The 18,779-nt window shown below is 36.3% G+C and overlaps 2 protein-coding genes across 3 annotated transcripts in view; both read left to right on the forward strand.

Annotated features, from left to right (window-relative positions):
• The first annotated feature begins 856 nt into the window (after nt 1–856).
• LOC117575534 (atypical kinase COQ8B, mitochondrial) lies at nt 857–3,840 on the forward strand. Of its 2 annotated transcripts, XM_034259795.2 has the most exons (3): nt 858–1,804; nt 1,874–2,666; nt 3,159–3,840. In XM_034259795.2, exons 1-3 carry the CDS (start codon nt 1,144–1,146, stop codon nt 3,709–3,711), a joined length of 2,007 nt encoding a protein of 668 aa, XP_034115686.1. In that variant the 5' UTR covers nt 858–1,143; the 3' UTR covers nt 3,712–3,840. The 2 variants fall into 2 exon arrangements, with proteins under 2 accessions (XP_034115678.1, XP_034115686.1); XM_034259787.2 differs by having other exon boundaries at nt 857–2,666.
• A 1,570-nt stretch (nt 3,841–5,410) lies between these two features.
• Nucleotides 5,411–18,779, forward strand: part of LOC117577874 (high affinity cGMP-specific 3',5'-cyclic phosphodiesterase 9A) — a 140,862-nt gene continuing 127,493 nt past the window's right edge. Inside the window, exon 1 of the mRNA XM_034262832.2 lies at nt 5,411–5,747. The gene's annotated coding sequence lies outside the window, so the exon portion shown is untranslated. The remainder of the gene's footprint in view (nt 5,748–18,779) is intronic.

Genomic DNA, 18,779 nt, shown 5'->3' on the forward strand with positions numbered 1-18,779 from the left:
GTATTTGTTGTTTTCTTTTTGGTTCTAGGGTATAATAGTTTCACGTTACGTATACGCGACGTAATCGACTAAACTTTGACCATGAAAATCTAACGTGCTTTGGTCTGTGTGTCATTTGCCTTTTGCTTAGCTTTTGCTTTCCATGGAAACACGTTTCTTGCCATTTGTTGTGTTCTTTCTCTTCATTTTTTTTTTTGTGTTTTTGTTTTTATTATCGCCTGCATAAATTGTGCATACGCCAAGGCGGATTCCAATGGTCGACAATCACAGTCAGTGTCAAGGACAACCACCAACTGCAGCACTGCATTGCACTCTGGCTAATCTAATTTGCTATCAAAAGCTGTTTTTATTTTTTTTAGGTTGATTGACTGCATCTTCGCATTTATAACTGACAAATTCAATTTTGTTGTTGCCACACACTGGCTAATGGCGCTGCCAGAGCGTTAACTGCTGTGAAGATGGCAGCACTGTAATCAATCAATCAACTGCAGAATTTTTTGCAACTTTGTTGCAACAATTTCAGCAGTAACCTAGTTATGAATTTATTTGAAATGTATGCCCTGTGCATACAAATTTCTGTCTTTTAAATTTATATTTATATTTAAGTGCACGCAAATTTCAGTGTTCGCTCAGATATCGATAACTATATTTTACAAGCTATTTCCTTGGCTTACGTTATTCATTATTTATTTATTGAATTTATTAAAAATAAAACTATTTAAAAGCGTGGTAGTTATTTTACACTTGTTAAAAATTAAAAAAAAAAAGCTACTCTTTTAAATGCAGCGATAATACGCAGCGAATTTATCGATATTACTCGCAGCTGTTGTGCGTTTTCTGGCAACGCTAGCACACACATTGTTGTTGTTGCTGTTTGCTAAACAGCTGTTTTTAATTTCGCAACTTTCGGTGCGAGCATTTTATTTATTTATGTTTACGTAACTGTAAACATTTTTGGACATCAGCGAGCTAAACTAAATTGTGTGTGGCAGCCAAGTGACACAATAATATAACGCTAAATGCAATACCAAAGCAGCCGCTGACTAACGTTGCCGGCAACAACAAGTGACTGAGAGAAGCGTGCGAGAGTGAGAGAGAGATCAAGAGAGTGAGACACCCACTCGTGTGTGAGAGTGAGTGGTCATGAGTCGGGCAGCGCAAGACGTGCTCGGGGTGCTGCGCGGCCTGCAATTGGTTGCGGAGGCGTGCGGACGCGAGCATCTGGCGTTGACTAAGCATCTGTGGAGCAATTCGAGTCTACGCGAACTGCTCAGCGAGAATGTGACTCAGACAACGAACTCGCTGCGTGCAGCACAACAGCAACCAGGTGTCGAGCTGCAGAAGTTGCAACAGCTGCTGCAAGAAAGTGGCGAACGTGGTTACGTAGTGGCCCAGGGATTGTGTCAGCTGTTGGAAACATCGAGATTACGCTGCGATCACTTGGCAGCCATGCAACGCACCAACAACAACATCAACAGCACGCAAAATGTTGCTGCAGGTCCAGCAGCAGCAACAGTTGCTGCTACTCCCAGCAACAACGTCAGCGGTCAAGTGGATGCTAGCCAACTGGATATCTCCTCTATAACGTTGCAAGAATTTGAGGAGATTTTGTCGCAACGTAACAAGAATCGCAATGTGAGCTTGCGCACAGCAAACACTGAGAAGAAGCAGCTGCCTGCCAAGGAGACGCCTCCCGTGGATACCTCGAAGCTCAACAAGGACACACAGTATGTGGACAACATAATGCGCATGGTAGCCAGCGACAACAGCAGCAGCACGGCAACAGCCACTGAAGCTACGCCAGGTAAGTGGCAAATGCGCTTAGCTAATCCTCGCCAGCTTTTAAGTCATTTTCTCTCATTCTCTCGTTTAGTCGCGCTACCCGAACTGAGCAAAGTGGCCAAGCAGCGTCGTGTGCCTGCCTCGCGTCTTGGTCGCATGGCCTCGTTTGGCGGCCTCTTCGCTGGCCTAGGCATCGGCACCATCAACGAGCTGACCAAAGGCGCCCTCGGTTTGGGTGGCTCCACGAATATGCGCGAAGCGTTGCTCAGTCCGGCGAATGCGGAACGCATCGTGGACACGCTGTGCAAGGTGCGTGGCGCAGCGCTGAAGATTGGGCAAATCCTGAGCATTCAGGACACGAATGTAGTGTCGCCGCAGCTGGCCAAGGCTTTCGAGCGTGTGCGTCAGGCGGCGGACTACATGCCCGACTGGCAGGTGGAGCGTGTGATGACCACCCAACTGGGCGCCGAGTGGCGTCAACGTTTGTCCAGCTTCGATGACAAACCATTTGCTGCCGCCTCCATTGGTCAAGTGCATCGAGCCACCTTGCAAGACGGCGGCATGGAAGTGGCTATTAAGATTCAGTATCCCGGTGTGGCACAGAGCATTGAGAGCGATATTGATAATCTGGTGGGCATGCTCAAGGTGTGGGATGTCTTTCCCCAAGGCTTCTTCATTGACAACGTCGTGCGCGTGGCGAAGCGCGAGCTGCAATGGGAGGTGGACTATGCCAGGGAGGCGGAGTACACGGAAAAGTTTCGCCAGATGATTGCCCCCTATCCGGAGTACTATGTGCCCAGAGTGGTGCGTGAGCTGACCACGTCCAGTGTGCTTACCACGGAATTGGTGCCTGGAGTGCCACTCGACAAGTGCTTCGACTTGAGGTGAGTACGAAAGGGAGAGAGAGCGAGAGTGAAAGAAGGAGATGAAGAGAACTATTGTAGCAGATAGAGTAGAGAGACATTATCATAAAGTTATTGCTTGCTGGCATGTCGTCCGTCTTTCAGACTGTCCGCTTATAAAAATAGCTAGAACTTAATAAATATACCGACTAAAAATTTTGTTGATAACAATGCTTATACTCAATGAATGCGTTTTGTAAATCAATAGAAGCATTAAAAGGCAGTTAAAACGCAAAATCTATGTTTGTTCTTCCGTCTTTCTGTCTGTCCGCTTGTAGAAATAGCTATAGCTTAACAAATATAAGAGCTAAAGACAACAAATTTGCTGAGGTTTGAAACTTGTTATACATAAAATTAAACACCTACTTAAATTTCGTAACGAGCGTAAATCGAGACACAAAGTCAATGGGTTCCAAAAAAGGGCCAACCTTCAGCTTATTCGATAACTTATTTTCAATTCTTGTACTCTTTCAGCTATGAACATCGTTCGCATATTGCCGCCTCCGTGTTGAAGCTGTGTTTGCGCGAACTGTTCGAGATTGAGTGCATGCAAACGGATCCCAATTGGTCGAATTTCCTATACGATGCGCCAAGTCGCCGACTGATGCTCATCGACTTTGGCTCGACGCGTTTCTATAAGCACGAATTCATACGCAGCTATCGCCAGGTGATCATCAGTGCGGCGCAAAATAATCGCCAGGGCGTGTTGGAGATGTCACGCGAGATGGGCTTCCTCACTGGCTACGAGACGAAGCAGATGGAGCAGGCGCACGTCGATGCCGTGATGATCTTGGGCGAGATCTTTCGCTATGATGGCGAATTTGATTTTGGCAAACAGAATACGACGGAACGCTTGGCCGCTTTGGTGCCCACAATGGTGGCGCATCGTTTGTGTCCGCCACCCGAGGAGATTTACTCCATTCATCGAAAGTTGTCGGGCATCTTTTTGCTCTGCGCTCGTCTCAATGTGCGTATGAATTGTGTTCCCTTCTACAATGAGATCATCTTGGGCAAGTTCAAGGATTAATTTGATGGAGATATCATTGGCTTCGTTTTTTTTTCTATATATAACTAAGTGCTCTTAATGTAAATGTATTGAAAATATTATTTGTAAACCAGTTGAAAAGGGGATGGAATAAAACAACGTTTGATAAACTTTTGAAAATGAAAAAGACGGTAAACCACAAAGTACGTCTCAAACTGTACAGTTTGAGTGTAGTTCTATGAGCTAATTATTGTGGTTTATTGCTTTGGTTGTTTTTTACGAAAAAGACTTGATTGATCAATGCAATTTGCCATTTATTTGGACATACATGCAACACCACCATCGTTAACAAATGAAAAACGTTTTGCATCAAATATTAATTAAAAAATTCAATTGAATTAGACATAGAATGATAACAGACTCAATTAGTACTGCAGCTTTCTAAGTTTAGTGCAGAAAATGTTAAATACAGCAGCTTAACAGCGCTCTGTTAAATACAGAGTATGATCTGGAGGTGGCTAAACCAAACCAACATAGATCGTTCGCGCGAAAAATTTAAAGTTCGACGTTTTTTAATGCCGCGTTCGGAAAGTGTTATTTTTTAAAGGTAGAAATAGTGATTTGTGAGTTAACGACAGAAATTAATGAAAACCTTTGCAAAACCCCCGTTTTTTAAATCGTCGCGCTTTTTTTACGCGCTTTTTAAATCCAGAGTGACCGTTGACAATTATCACATGCGGTATATGTCTGCGGTATATTTTCACAAGTTTTATTTGAGGTCACATCTCGACACAGCTGTTAAATGAAACCGCAATTGGAAAAGCTAATAACATAAGATATCAATTGAGCTAAATTATAATTTATTCAATAATACAAATATAAAACCAACGAATTTATATGCTTTGATTGGCAATACAGCAATTTTGGCAACAATAAAACGAATTTTGAAAATGTTGAGTAAATCGATTGTGCGCCACCGATATGCTAATTGTGATCGATAACGGTGCCAATTTGAGTAATTTGCGTTATTTTTGCTTTTCATTTGAATGAACCTGTCGTCTTGCAACCTGTGGACAGAATTTTAACAGAAAACGGAAGAAAAACGAGAAACGCAATTAATTTGTGCAGCTAATAAAACGGTATCAGTGCATAATGAAAGGCGGTAAACAAGCTGAAAGAATCAAAAAAATGAATGTGCAATGCAATTTATGGAATAGATTCTCGCTCAAATGCGCGCGCGTGGGCTTCATACGTAAATAAAAAGGAAAAAAAATGTCGCTGCCTACTCTCTTTTAAATATCAGTTTTCAGTGCGTTTTTGCATTTCGTGCGTGTCAGATCGTTGATCGTTCGTCGTGCACTTCGTGCGTTCGTCGTTCGTTGGTGTGGTGACCGTCATCGTAAGCGATAGAGAAGCCGTCGTCGCCGTCGCCGCTGCCGCCGTCACAGTAGCAGCAGCAGCAGCAGAGACAGCAGCAGCAGCAACAAGAATTATTATTATAATAACAATAAAAACAACAGACGGACGTATTATGTACAGACAAACATGCTTGTATTTTACTTAATTTAAATTCTTGACTCTTTATTTAATTCAATATTTGATGCCGCCTGTCGTTTTTGTTGTTGTAGTTGCTGTTGCTCTTATTGTTGTTGCTGTTGTGCGACTTAAAACCGCGCGCGCGCAACTTAAAGCCGCCTTTATTACTATTATTATTTCGTTTTGTTTTTTAATTGTTTTATATTTTTTTCAAGTTTAGTATTTTTTTTATAAACGTGCGTGCAATAAATAATAACAATTGCAATAAGCAAATAGCAAAAACACTACAATAGTGCAAATATTATTACAACAGCAGTGTCAGTGTGTGTGAGTGAGAAAGAGAGAGTGTATTTGTGACTGCATACACACACATATGCATATGTATAACGGCGTGTATATGTGTGAGGAAGTTACAGTTTAATGTTGGTTAGTCTCAATTGTCGACGACGACGACGACGCATTGTAGCTGATTGATGCCAGTTTGCTGTTTTGTTGTTGCGGCTACTTTGGACACATACAAACACATGCAACTACATGTCAATGTAAGTACGAATGCATACGTATTCAAATCTACATATATGTACTCCCATAAAGAGAGACAGAGAGAGAAAGAGCGTAAAACAAAAGCCGCAAAGACAAAGTGCAGCAACAGCAGCCGTTGATCTCTCTGTGTTGCTGTCGTTTATCAATGAAAGTGATTTCAAGTTGTTGTTGCTGTTGTTTCTGTTGTTGTTGTACTTCTTTTCGGGTGCTGCCAACTTGTCGCATAAACGGCAAACTTCAAGTATTATTACTTTTTAATATCATTTTTATTGCATGCACTTCAATTTTTAGTATGTAGTACTTTTTAATATTTTTATTTTATGATTAAGTACTTTGAAATTAATTGGAATTCATTTACTTAATATTATTCCAAGAAATTCCATCAGGTTACTATTAGTAGTATTAATATTCATATTATTTCAATAAAATATGTTATTATTCACATGTGTTTATTACAATCAAGCAGCATTATTATTACACTTCATAATTATATTAAGATCATGTTTTTTTTTTTTTAAGTTTTAAAGCATCGTATTCTAATAATTTATTTGTATGTGCAATTATTATTAGACCAATTAATTTAAATATTATTATTACAATTTAATACATATTCTAAGGTATTCAATTCAAATGAACCTTAGTAATTTGATTAGATTTGCATTATGTTGTCTAAATATTTTGAAAGTGTTAGTGTATACAGCAAGTTAACGTTAACTGTGATAAACGTGACATTTACTTTAGCTTAATTTATAATAATTTTTGCACGAGGGCTTATACGGCTTATTCGCTCTTGTTTATTTAATGTGTACTATCAAAGCACGTCGAAAAATGTCTTTATTATGTAGGTATATAGATTCTGTATAGTATATATATGGTATGTATGTCTGTGATACACACATATGTGCAGACATATGTACGTACGGGGCAAATAAACTGTTTTACATATGTAGCATGTGTATTGAGAAATGCCGTTGCCAGCAACAGCAATAGCAACAGCAACAGCAACAGCAGCAGCAACAATAAGAAGAAACCCCTCTTTTGATAATCATATCACGCAGTCCACTGATAATTCCCATTGTATTCTACTATTGTTGTTGTTGGTGTTGTACTTATTGTTATTGTTGCCAGGGATCGGCGCGCGTTCAGCGTCACATTATCAGCAGCTCTCTTTCTCTCTCCCATTCTCCGGCATTCTCTCGGATCTTTTATTCGCTCTTTCTTGTCGCCCACTCTTTATTATCGTTGTTGTTGTACTTCAAGAGAGACGCATGGTATAAAAAAAGATCGCGACTCTTTTTTGATTGGAATTCTTTCTTTGCATACAAGTAAATTTTGATTTTCTTTTTAGCTATATGTACTTAATTTTAGAATACAGTGAAATTTCCAAGAAAGTTCGATACATCTATTGATAAGAAAATTCTTTACCAACATATTGTATACACACATCAGCATGGAATTGATCTTTCAACAGATTCGAGGAAATCTAGAAATATCTTTTTTGCATTAAACATTTGTTTTTTGCTTTATCATGGGCGAGAGATTTGCTTTATTTATCACATTGTACTCGAGTTGTTCTAATTAAAAATTTATTTACATTTCGCTCAGTGTAATATCAGATAAGTTCCACACCATATCATATCTTTATCATCTGTTAAAGTCTGAGTTTTTATGCCATGTATTCATGAAATGTTGTTTACATATAGTTTTCGCAATATAAGATAAATTCACACTTCCCTTAAACTAAACAATTCTATGTTGCTATGTGTTCTCAAATATTCTAAACAAACTGGAATTGTTTGTATTTAGATATCACTTTCTTTCGAATATCAAATGAGAATGTAACTTTTTGCAATCAATGGAAAATCACAGTTAGCGAATAATGCATACGAATTTGTATGCAATGGAATGGAAAAGAAACGTTAAAGCAACAAAGAATGAAAAAAAAAACACAGAAGAAAAAAAAAAACTGAAAATTATTTCAAACTATTGTGTAATTTACATTAACGAGCGGAAGTCGTTGGCTTCTACAATATAATGAACCAATTACCCAGTTTGTCTCTTGATTCGATTGCTTGCACACACAGAGCCAGAGACAGAGACAGACACAGATACAGCGACAGATACAGATACAGATACAAATACATTCTGAGATACAATGCGAGTATGTGGGTAAATTGTACTACGAGTGAACATTTTGCACAGCAACTGGCGAGATTTGTGCGCCTTTTGCGCTTCCATTTAAATTTCATTCATGTTGGAAGAAGACTCCCACTTGATGATTATCAACATTAAAGCACTGCAAAATGCTGCGAAATACACAGAGATACAGATACAGATACAGTCACAAGATATGAAATACTTGCACATATATTTTTTGAGATTTGTTTCTCTTTCGTTAACTTTTTTCTCATTTTTTCTTTTTGTGGGGGGGACTTCAAGTGCCGCTTCCGCATTTGCCGGCCACCCACGTGCCAAGCGCCAAATATTTACGAGTAGTACTCATAGTTAAGTAGTTGTACTCGAAAAGCATTCCAAAAATGCGAGCCATCTACTCAAGAACACACACAGTGTCTGCCTGGGATGCTGTCACCGGGATTTGCTTGGCAAATATTTCGATTAAATTGTTCAATTTGCTTTGAGCTTAACCAGTGCTTGCACTCTCTATATAGTATACTATATACTCATGTATATAAATGCGTCCTATCTGAATAACCAAATAATCTATCTGAGTACATACGTATCAGTTGATTCTGGCAGAATTCGGCATTTTATTTGACCAAAAGACATTTGCGTACTTCTTTTATGAACTCTCAAATTATACGTTGGCCTTATCTAAATTCTTAATAATTGTCAAATAATGATTTTGCGTAGATAAATTAAATGAGTTGACCCAAGATATTCATAGATCATTGTTATATCGATTTGTGTTAAATTTAAAGTTATAGTTAAAATTATAGTTAAAGTTAAAGTTAAAGTTAAACACAAAAAATCTTAAAATAATTAAAATAAAAAAAAAATTAAAATGTTGTTTATTTGATAAGCTGATTGGCTGTTTAATGAGAGTATTAAATCAGTGTTAAAGCTAACTGTATAGTGTTTATCTAAATGATTATCGTTATTATTGTTGTTGATGTCGTAGTCGTTGTCGTTGTCGCTGTCGTTTGCCGACTCTTATTATTGCTATTACATGTGTAGTTATATACGATACTTGTCTTATTATCATCGTCATATTGTTTCTTGTGTGTTGTATTTCTTACGCTGGTTTGCGCTGTTGACACTTCTAAGACGTTTGTGATTGACACGTTTACTTGATTTTAACACACACACAGACACATACACACACACACACATACGCACTTGTCGCTCTCTTGAATCAACGACTTTACGAGTTTATGCACGATACCCGTGCGATAAAGTGACTAGCCGTGGAGCTCTCGAGCCCCGGAGGCCTTCGCCCGCCTCTTAGTTGAAAGGCGCAGTTCAACAGCTTGTAGTTGAATTCGTTTTGCGCAGCTATTAGATAATGATATAGTACTCGTACTACGAGTACTAACTGTCCCACTGCCCCAGCCCAACCCATCATCATCATCCCCACCAAAAAAAAAAAGAAAAAAAAACAGGAACAAAATACAAACACCCACACCCCGTTATGTAACCAGTTGAGACAGTTTGTATCATTTGTCCAGACCCCTCAGAAGAAGAATACCAAAATTACTCACGAATACCGCCATAAACTGGCTAAGGGCTGATCTGCTCTGATCCGATCTGATCTTAGCTTTAGTCTGACAATTGAGTGAAATCCTTCAATTATGATTAATACAAGACCTGACTTTTCGCCTCGCAGCTATCTCTATTTATTGCAATTACCCAACAAAAATATATGCATATAAAATATGCTGTGGAAAAACACTTTTCGCATTGAATGAAATTTTCCATCGCATTTTGTGTGTTTACTTTGAAATATTTATTTAGATTTTCGATTGCATTTCCGAGAGTTTAAGTTCTAAATAAATATTTTTTTTACGTATACTTTATTTACTTATGCTTGAGCTGATTGAAATTTAATTTCTTTGTTTATTAATCTGTTATTTATTAATTTCATATTGTTACGATGGATTTTCGGTTATATTTCATTGTTGTATATTTATTTTAAATAAATTTATTTAAAAATTGCGTTAAATTTCATGTTATTTATGTTAAAAAACTTTGATTACACATTCATTGAATACGTTCATTTAGTAAACTTTATATCCAAAGCACCATTCATCGCTAAATAAATAAATATAGCCCCGTTTCACATTTTCCATCTGTTTCGCTAGATAATAATATGTTTATTTTAGAATACGCACTCGACTTGAATGCCTATATCAAGTCAATTTGAAATGTATATAATTAAATACGCATAAAATTGTTTTAGGTAACCAGTTAAATTGAATAGAGTAGCTAACAACTGGTTGAGGATGATTATGAAGGCAGCAGAAAAAAAGAGGCAGAGGCAGAAAAAAAAAACAACAATGTTATGTCTTTGGCGCCACTAAGAAACGCCACGAGAACAACAACAAGCACTTATTTCAACAGCAACAGCAACAACAACAACAAACAACAACCACAACCAGCAATTATCAGATCCATAATTTATCAACAATTTTCATACCAAGACCAAGGCGTTTGTTAAGTGTTATTAAAATTACAAACAACAGCAACAATTTAACAGCATGCATGCAATTGTGTGTGTGTGTGTATGAGTGTGTGTGCGTATGCGTATTCGTGTGTGTGTGTGTGTGTGTGTGTGTGTGTGTGTGAATAACTCATTTGTAAGCAAGTTCGAATCTATCGGGGCATTTTGCGAGTCTCATGAATATGCAAAAGGCAACGAACGCATCGAAGGAAATGCCGGATAGTTTTCCAATCATAAATTATAGTGGCAACAACGACAACGACAACAGCAGCAGCAAACAGTAGCAACAGCAACAGCAACAGCAACGACCAAGTTTTCAGCGGAAACTTGCAACCTGACAGCTAGCCTGGGATATTAAAAACAATTATAACTGTCCCAGGCACCGCAAGACTCAGAAAATAAACGCTGAGAATGACAACAGAAAACGCCAAAGAAAAGATACAATATACGATAGTCGAATGTTAGAGACCCATCGTTGTTGTCCTATCATTAAAATACAAAATTCGAAAAAAATTCCAAAAACGAAACGCAGTGGAGCAACTTGTTTTCTTTTTTTCTCTTTTTGTTTAAGTGGAATTGGAAATGCGAGTTGAAACAAATAAAAAAAAAAAACGTATTCTTATCAATTGATAGATGATATTGGTGGTATATACACAAATGGAATAGTTTTTTTTTTTGTAATTTAAGTGTAAATGATATTTTCATTTCATTGTTTTCTATCGTACGTAATTATGTAGGTCAACTACTAAAATGTGGGTATTTTAGAGTGGAAACAACTGCTCAAAGACTGTCGTCGTAGATCTGTGAATCAGCAGTCATATGTGGGCTTCTGAATTGGCATCGCTATCACACACAATATCATCCGATTCATCGGTGCACATAGTATATACATATATAAGAATGAGTATAGAACTTGGGATTGGGAAATGGAAATGAGAATGGGATTGGGATTGGGAATGGGAATTGGAATGGTAATGAGAATCGGAATGGGAATGAGAATAGTAAATAAAAATTCATGTGTTGTTTGCATTTCAACGCAACAAAATTTGCCGCAATGGCAGCTGAGAAAGCTTTAAGGTGGGACTGATAGATACCCTGTAATCGCTTCTCAAACATAATAACTTTTATTCAAAAGTATTGCAGAAATATTTATTCAAGTTTATACTTCTTTTAAGACATTAAAGTTCTAGCTTCGATACCCTTTAGTTGCATTCCAATAAGTACAGGGTATGCAGAATAAACAAAAATTGTCGAAATATTACTTAGTAATACTAATAACGTTATATTGTTTGTGTAGTTTTTGTTTTTTCCTCCTTTTTTGTTTTGTTTTTGGTTTTGTATTTGTTGTTAATATATTTCTGTTGTTGTCGTTGTATATTTAAAATTGTTTCTTTTTTGTTTTGTTTTTTGTTTTTGGCATTTTTAATGTTTTGTTAACTACGAAAAATTGTATAAACAATGAAACACTTAAGCACCGCACCGAAAAAGCAAAAAGCGAAAAGCGCATTGTGCGGGCGTTGTTTGTGCCCGCTAAATCAACTAGTTAAGAATTTAGATTTTTGCTTTCGATTATTTAATTATGGATATGCAAAAATGTTGTGTACATATATTTTAGAAATAATGTAATTACTTCTACAATATTATTGTTTTAGCTAAGAGAAGAAATTTCGATATAAAATACTTTTTTAAAATAAGTATATATAAACAGATATTCTGAAACTGAATGAAGATCATATTTGAAGGCTATGAAATATACTACTTAGTAAAAGAATTTGCTGAAAATTAACAAACTTAAATATGTTTTTAATAATCAGTTAAACAACTATTAAAATGTTGTGTTGCTATAAAACGGATTAGGGGATTTTTTTGAGATGTTTTTAATGCTCTTTTTGGACTTAGAGCTGCCAGAGAATAGTTATTCTAATGATATTCTGTTGATCACAAATATTAACATTTTATTAAATTAAAAATACAAATTTGATAAGTTTGCGTTCAGGTTGCTTGGTTTGGTTTGGTTTGGTGTTGGTTCGCTTAACTTTCTTTGCGAAGATGATGATAATCCCTAAACGAAACCTGATCTTCACTACCTTTTGGCACAGCATGTACTAAGCAACTGCGCTCACGTATAACATTCGACTACATGAACCTGTAAGCCAGTTACCAGTTGTCAGTTGGTGTTGCATGTGCAACAAACTCCTCAAAAACGAAAACTAAAGAAAAAAATGAAAACCCAACCCAGCCCAGAACCCAACCCATAGCATTCGATTCGATCTTGGTCTGTTTATGAACGATCTTGACAGTACACAACACGATCGCAAAACTGAGCGAAACTTGTTCTTGGTCTCTGTATGTGTGTGTGTGAGTGTGTGGATGGAAGATGGGAGGATGAGGTTGGCACATTCTTGAGCGGCGTCATCAATGTTTGCGATGATGACGTTGAGAGAGTGTCGCTGCATGTTGATCACGATGATCATGATGATGATCATTCCGTATTGAACTGGCTGTTTAGCCAGTTGCTGCTGCTTCTGCTTCTTCTTATCTCTCGCTGTCGTCTTTGGGTTCCGTTCTACAGACGACCTTAAGCGGGGCAAAGAACAGGCACCACCAAAGTTGGGGACTGGAGCAAACCACTTTTGGTTTTGTTGTTTTTTTTCTCATTTTTTTTTGTTGTGTTCTCCCTGCTGTTGTTGTTTTTATTTAATAGCAAACAAAGATCGCTACAATGTAGACCTGTTGCCGCATAGTTCGACTCGATTACTACTCACAAGATATTTTCCCGTGCCTTGCCCACCAAGTTTTTACAACCGGTTCGCTTCGTCTCTGCTATTTTTGTGTCTCTGCATCACCAAACAAACTCGACAACAAAATTTACAAAAAAAAAAGCAGAAATCAAACAACGACATTATAAGAAAATAAACGAAGAACAACAAAAAAAAGTGTGTGTGTAATAATAATAAAGGTGTAGGGGGAAGCAGAAGAAAAACAACTAGAAGAGAGTGTAATAAAACGCAAAAGAATTGATAAGGTGTGCAAACGCATTCGAAACGCATTTCCATGAGTACTCGATTATATGGTCAAGAGGTACGCAATTAACTCTGAGAGAGAGACAGAGAGAGAGAGTATACTCCAATTCATTTTAATACTGAATCTGCTATATAGCGAAGCAAAAGTTCACCTCAACCTCTTGCTGCACATTTGTTCTTGTTGTCCTAGTTCTTTTTTGTGTTCGTGAACTTTGGGGGCTTGGACTTGGGAGGGTGGACGGTTGGCTTTCACTTTTGATTACGCGTCGATCGCATACTATATAGCTGCTCATTTGCCATGTTCTTCCCTATCAATGCTACGTAATGAAAATACCCGAGCAACAGCAACAGCAACAGTAACAGAAACAACAACAAATAAATAAATAAAAACTGTCGCCAATCGTTGATAAGAGACCACCGAAAGCAGCTCAAATGACTGGAAAGTACTAGGCACGGGTGATGGCAATGTAATAGCAATAATAATGCCTCAAATAACTAATAATCAAGAGGCTTAATAGTGCGCATTTTGGACTTATTAGTCAGCTGCTGTTGCTGTTGCCGTTGCTATTGCTCATTGTCATTGTTGATCTTGCAAATGATTCAGCTGAGTTGGTTTAGTTTTCAAATGCACTCTCGAGTCCAAAGCTTACAACTGATTGTCATCATCGCTCTCAATCAGCTGATTACGTTGAAATGGAAAAAACTTTCCATTTAAGCGCAACAAATTGTTTGTCAAACTTGTGTCAAATCAATCACATTAATGACGTACATCGTTCACTGAGCAATGAAATAATCTTTTCGAAATCTTTTCTAGAAAAATGAATAGAAATTTCCTGATCTTATATGTGAAATTAATTATTAATTTAATTTAAATGTGAATATACAAATTGCAATTTCTAGCATTTCTTAAGTTCAGAAAAAGCAGAAAACTTCGTTTTGAACTTTTTATTTCAAAGATGTTGATTTTAAATAATAATAATTAGGGTGTCAAATAAATTTGTTTCATCGCCATGTGTATTACAAAATCAAAATCAAATTTGTATATAAATTTTAGCTTAATATAGTAAAATAGTAAAAGAAAGTAAAGCTTTTAATTATGTATTCCATTGCGATAGAAATATAAAGAACTTCAAGTTAAAACTTTGAATTCAGATTTCGAGTGTCAAATAAATGAGCATATGTTTATACCCGCTACCCATAGGGTAGAAGGGTATTATAACTTTGTGCCGACAGGAAATGTATGTAACAGGTAAAAGGAGGCATCTCCGACCCTATAAAGTATATATATTCTTGATCAGCGTCAACAGCCGAGACGATCTAGCCATGTCCGTCTGTCCGTCTGTGTGTCTGTCCGTCTGTCCGTATGAACACCTAGATCTCAGAGACTATAAGAGATAGAGCTATAATTTTTTTTCGACAGCATTTGTTATGTTTGCACGCAGATCAAGTTTGTTTCAAATTTTTGCCACGCCCACTTCCGCCCCCGCAAACCAAAAAATATCGAATAACAAGCGTAATTTTAAAGCTAGAGTTGCAAATTTTGGTACATATAATAACAACTATAGTAGTTATGATTCCTGAAAATTTGGTTGCGATCAGATAAAAATTGTCGAAGTTATTAAAGAAATACTTTTGTATGGGCAAAAAACGCCTACTTATAAGGGTCTTAGTTACTTTGGCTGACAATCTGGTATATTGAGCCGTCTATGGTATATTTTGAATGCGGTACTATATTGATATACCAAACATACCATTTGGTATATTTTTAGTATTTTTTTAAGTATTTTCGGTATATTTTCAAAATGATACCGCAATATTTTGCCTTTATTAAAAATGGGTAGCGGGTATCTCACAGTCGAGCACACTCGACTGTAACTTTCTTACTTGTTTATTTTATGCGATCTAATTTATAGTTTAAAATATTTGTATTATATTATGATTTGATTGATTTGCTTGCATTATGAATACAAAGAATCTTACTAAATAATATTTATTAAATTTCTTATTTTCTGAAATAATATTAATTCTATAATGCAATTTTATTAAAAAAAAGTATTTCAAATGTGAATAAATTAGTTTAACTTTGAATTTATACTTAATTAAATAAGAATTTATCTAAATTATAGTTGAAAACATTATTAATATGATATGGAAATAAAATGATATTCAAATATGAAAATAAATGAGCAATATAATATAAAATATAAAGATAATTAATTCAATTATAGATCATTATTGATAATTAAGACTTTACAATGAAATTAAATTAGTTTGCTAATTTATAGTTCAAAATATTATTAATATATGAAATTGAAGTCTGTTTCACTGACTGTGAATTTGATAATGTTTGCAGTTGATCCTCGCAGAGATCAGAGATTAAATCAAGTTACTTGCGTATCTTGAGTGCATCTTGCACTTTGTAATAATTTTGTGGACTTTGAACGCAATGCCTGGTATGTGTGTGTGAGTGTGTGCGTGTGTGTGTGTGTGTGAGTGACAAACGAGTCTTGCATTGCCCATAAAAGAGCTTAACAGTGAGAGCAAAATAGAGGGAGAGCGAGCGTGCAACTTGCACGTGCTGAGAGAGGAAGAGACAGAAAGAGAGAGAAAGAGAGAGAGAGCAATTGAGCGTCGCGTTAAGTGAGAAAGAATTGAAATTCCAAGCGATTCTACAACAAGGGAGATATGCCGAAGACGCGTCTTCTCTGTATGCAGACAAGTGCACAACATAAATTGCAAAACAATCTGAGCTCGAGACTCACTGTTAACTGGTAAAGCTTATGCTTATATCTCTCTTTGTGTGTGTGTGTGTGTAAAAAACTAAATAAATACAAAAAAAAGGGGCAAAAAATAAAGTTATCAGCGTAACGCTTCGATGAACTGTCAAAAAAGTTTGTGACTCTAAATTTAGAATGTTCAACTACGAGCGTCGTTTTTTCTTTTTTGCTTTTTTTTTTTTTTTTTGGCCAACAGTTCATTCGCATTCGCAATCTCGTATTCACATTCTCCACACTTATTCTTCATACGCATTGCGATTGCGATTCCGATTCCCATTCGCATTCGCATTCCCATTTTCATTAGTCTAGTTAACAATGAGAAGTGCCTTTGCCTGATAACAAGCTACCTTGTCACACGTTGGGCGAGTTCTGTTATTTTCTTTTCCTACTATATCACCAAATGTGTTAAGTGCAATTTGTTAGCCCAATTTGCGTATCAAGCGAATACCTAATGAGCTCTGCAAATGATATTGCTGAAGAGCTGAACTTTGCACCCAAAATCGAATTGATTAATGGATCTTCAAAGTCTTCGAATCATAATCGTCTCACGAAGGTCTTTGATCTGGCGAGTGCCTAACGAAAGCGATCAATAATACTTTTTTTTTTACGATTATGTCTTGCATTGTCTTAGTTTTAAGAGTATCTGAGAGTCGTTCAACTTTGCTGTGTTTAGCTAGTGAATAATCTTGTGATCTTAACGCTCTTGAGTTGTTGAGTTCATAATATGTACAGGTTAAAAACCTTTGTGCTGTTGCTGCTTTGTTCTTTTCAACTTTTATTGGGGCCAAGTGTGGCAAAAATATAATTTAATTATCTTTTCTTTTTGACAGCAGCCGGCAGTTGTGAGAGAAACTATTTTTAAACATTTTTGTTGTGCGAGTGTGTGTGTGCTATTTATGAAAAGATTATTATTATTTTGCATTTGGCAAGTAGATAAAGTGTATTAAGATAAAACGCATAACGTTTTCCAAAACAATTCGAACGAAAGTCAACTAGATAATGCTTTATCATGTGTGATCTTTGTTCTTTGAGTGGGAAGTTGTTACAAATTCCCAAGGGGATTTGACATTAGTTTCATTTTATATCTTGGTATTCATTAGATAAAGCACACGAGCAAATCGACATTGAAGTTCTTCTGTTCGATTCTGTAAATGTATCCGCTAATTAGCGCTTATAAATGACCAGACAATAGAGTTTCCAGACTGAAACCCAGAAGTGAATTGTCACACACAGACTTATTTATTGTGTGGTTTAGTTTCTAACACCTTAACGCTTGCTTTATTATTATTTTGGCTCAATTTGTCAACGCGCTACGTAAAAAATGCCAAAGCCAAAACGTAAAACGACGCGACATGACTCGCAATTTATGAGATACATTTTGTTTTTGTTTTCCGTTTTCTGTCTGTTTTATTTTTTGTCTTTTTTTTTATTTTTGGGGGCAACGCATGCGCAGAGTCGCGTGCCAGCTGAAATTGAAACCGATACAAAACAAAAAAATATAACAAACTGAAATGAAATTGAAACTGAAACAGGAGGCGACAAATTATCAGTTCGCGTCAGAGTCTGACAGTTGGAATCAGTTTAAAGGGTGACACTTATAATTCACAAGCTGCCACTGTCGATTATCGGCAGAAACCTTGGCTTTATTCGCAGTCGCAGTCGCAATCGTCAACGTTGGCCATGCAAATCGCTCTGATCTAAGGGCACCCGCAGAACCGCAATTTTTAGTTTTTTTATATTTTATTTTTGATCAAGGCAAAGTCTTCGTTAAAGAAATCACATGTGTTGTGCGGTTGGCAAGCGTCGAATTTAATAGAAGACACGTGTGAAGACTGGAAGCGATTGGCACACAAACTATAAATAGCATACCACAAGATTAATTTTATCTGGAAAACAATGAAAGAATTTTTAGCAAGTGAAACTGTCTTTTGTATTGCTAATGGCACTTCTGTGCTGTCAATTTATGACGATGCGAAGATAAAAGCTGTTGTAGAAATGATCACCGAATTCTTGAGACTAATTTTCGGCATCGTTAGAGGTAATATTTGTAATTTCATTTAGTTCTTAATTCTTATTAGATTATAAATTAAGCATGTATGAGTTATATAAATATAAAATATTGTATAACAGTTAACAATAGGGAATAACAGAAATAGTGTCAGAACAATCAAAAATATAATTACTTGAAAAACTATAAATTGTTTAATCGCTGTCAATTTATAGGGATGCGAAGCTAAAAGTTCTTGTAGAAAAGATCACGAAATTCTTAAGAGTTTGGTATATCTCTTTTCGCTTAGTATACTAAATAGAATAATTGAAATATCAACAATATAGAAGTATTAGAATATAAAATATGATGTGAATTAAATGGGAAATACTTAAAAAATAATCATGTTTTTGGCCTGTTTATCAAATGCACAGATAGATGTTAATTAAGGAATGATCGCAATATTCTTTTGAGATCAATTTATTAGATTTTTGGTGTTAAAAATAAAATATTGCATTTATTAAAAGTGTAAGTAAATTGTTTAATTTATTATTACTTAAAATGGA

The sequence above is a fragment of the Drosophila albomicans genome, chromosome X, assembly GCF_009650485.2.
Source record: "Drosophila albomicans strain 15112-1751.03 chromosome X, ASM965048v2, whole genome shotgun sequence".
In the NCBI taxonomy this organism is placed as follows: Eukaryota; Metazoa; Arthropoda; class Insecta; order Diptera; family Drosophilidae; genus Drosophila; species Drosophila albomicans.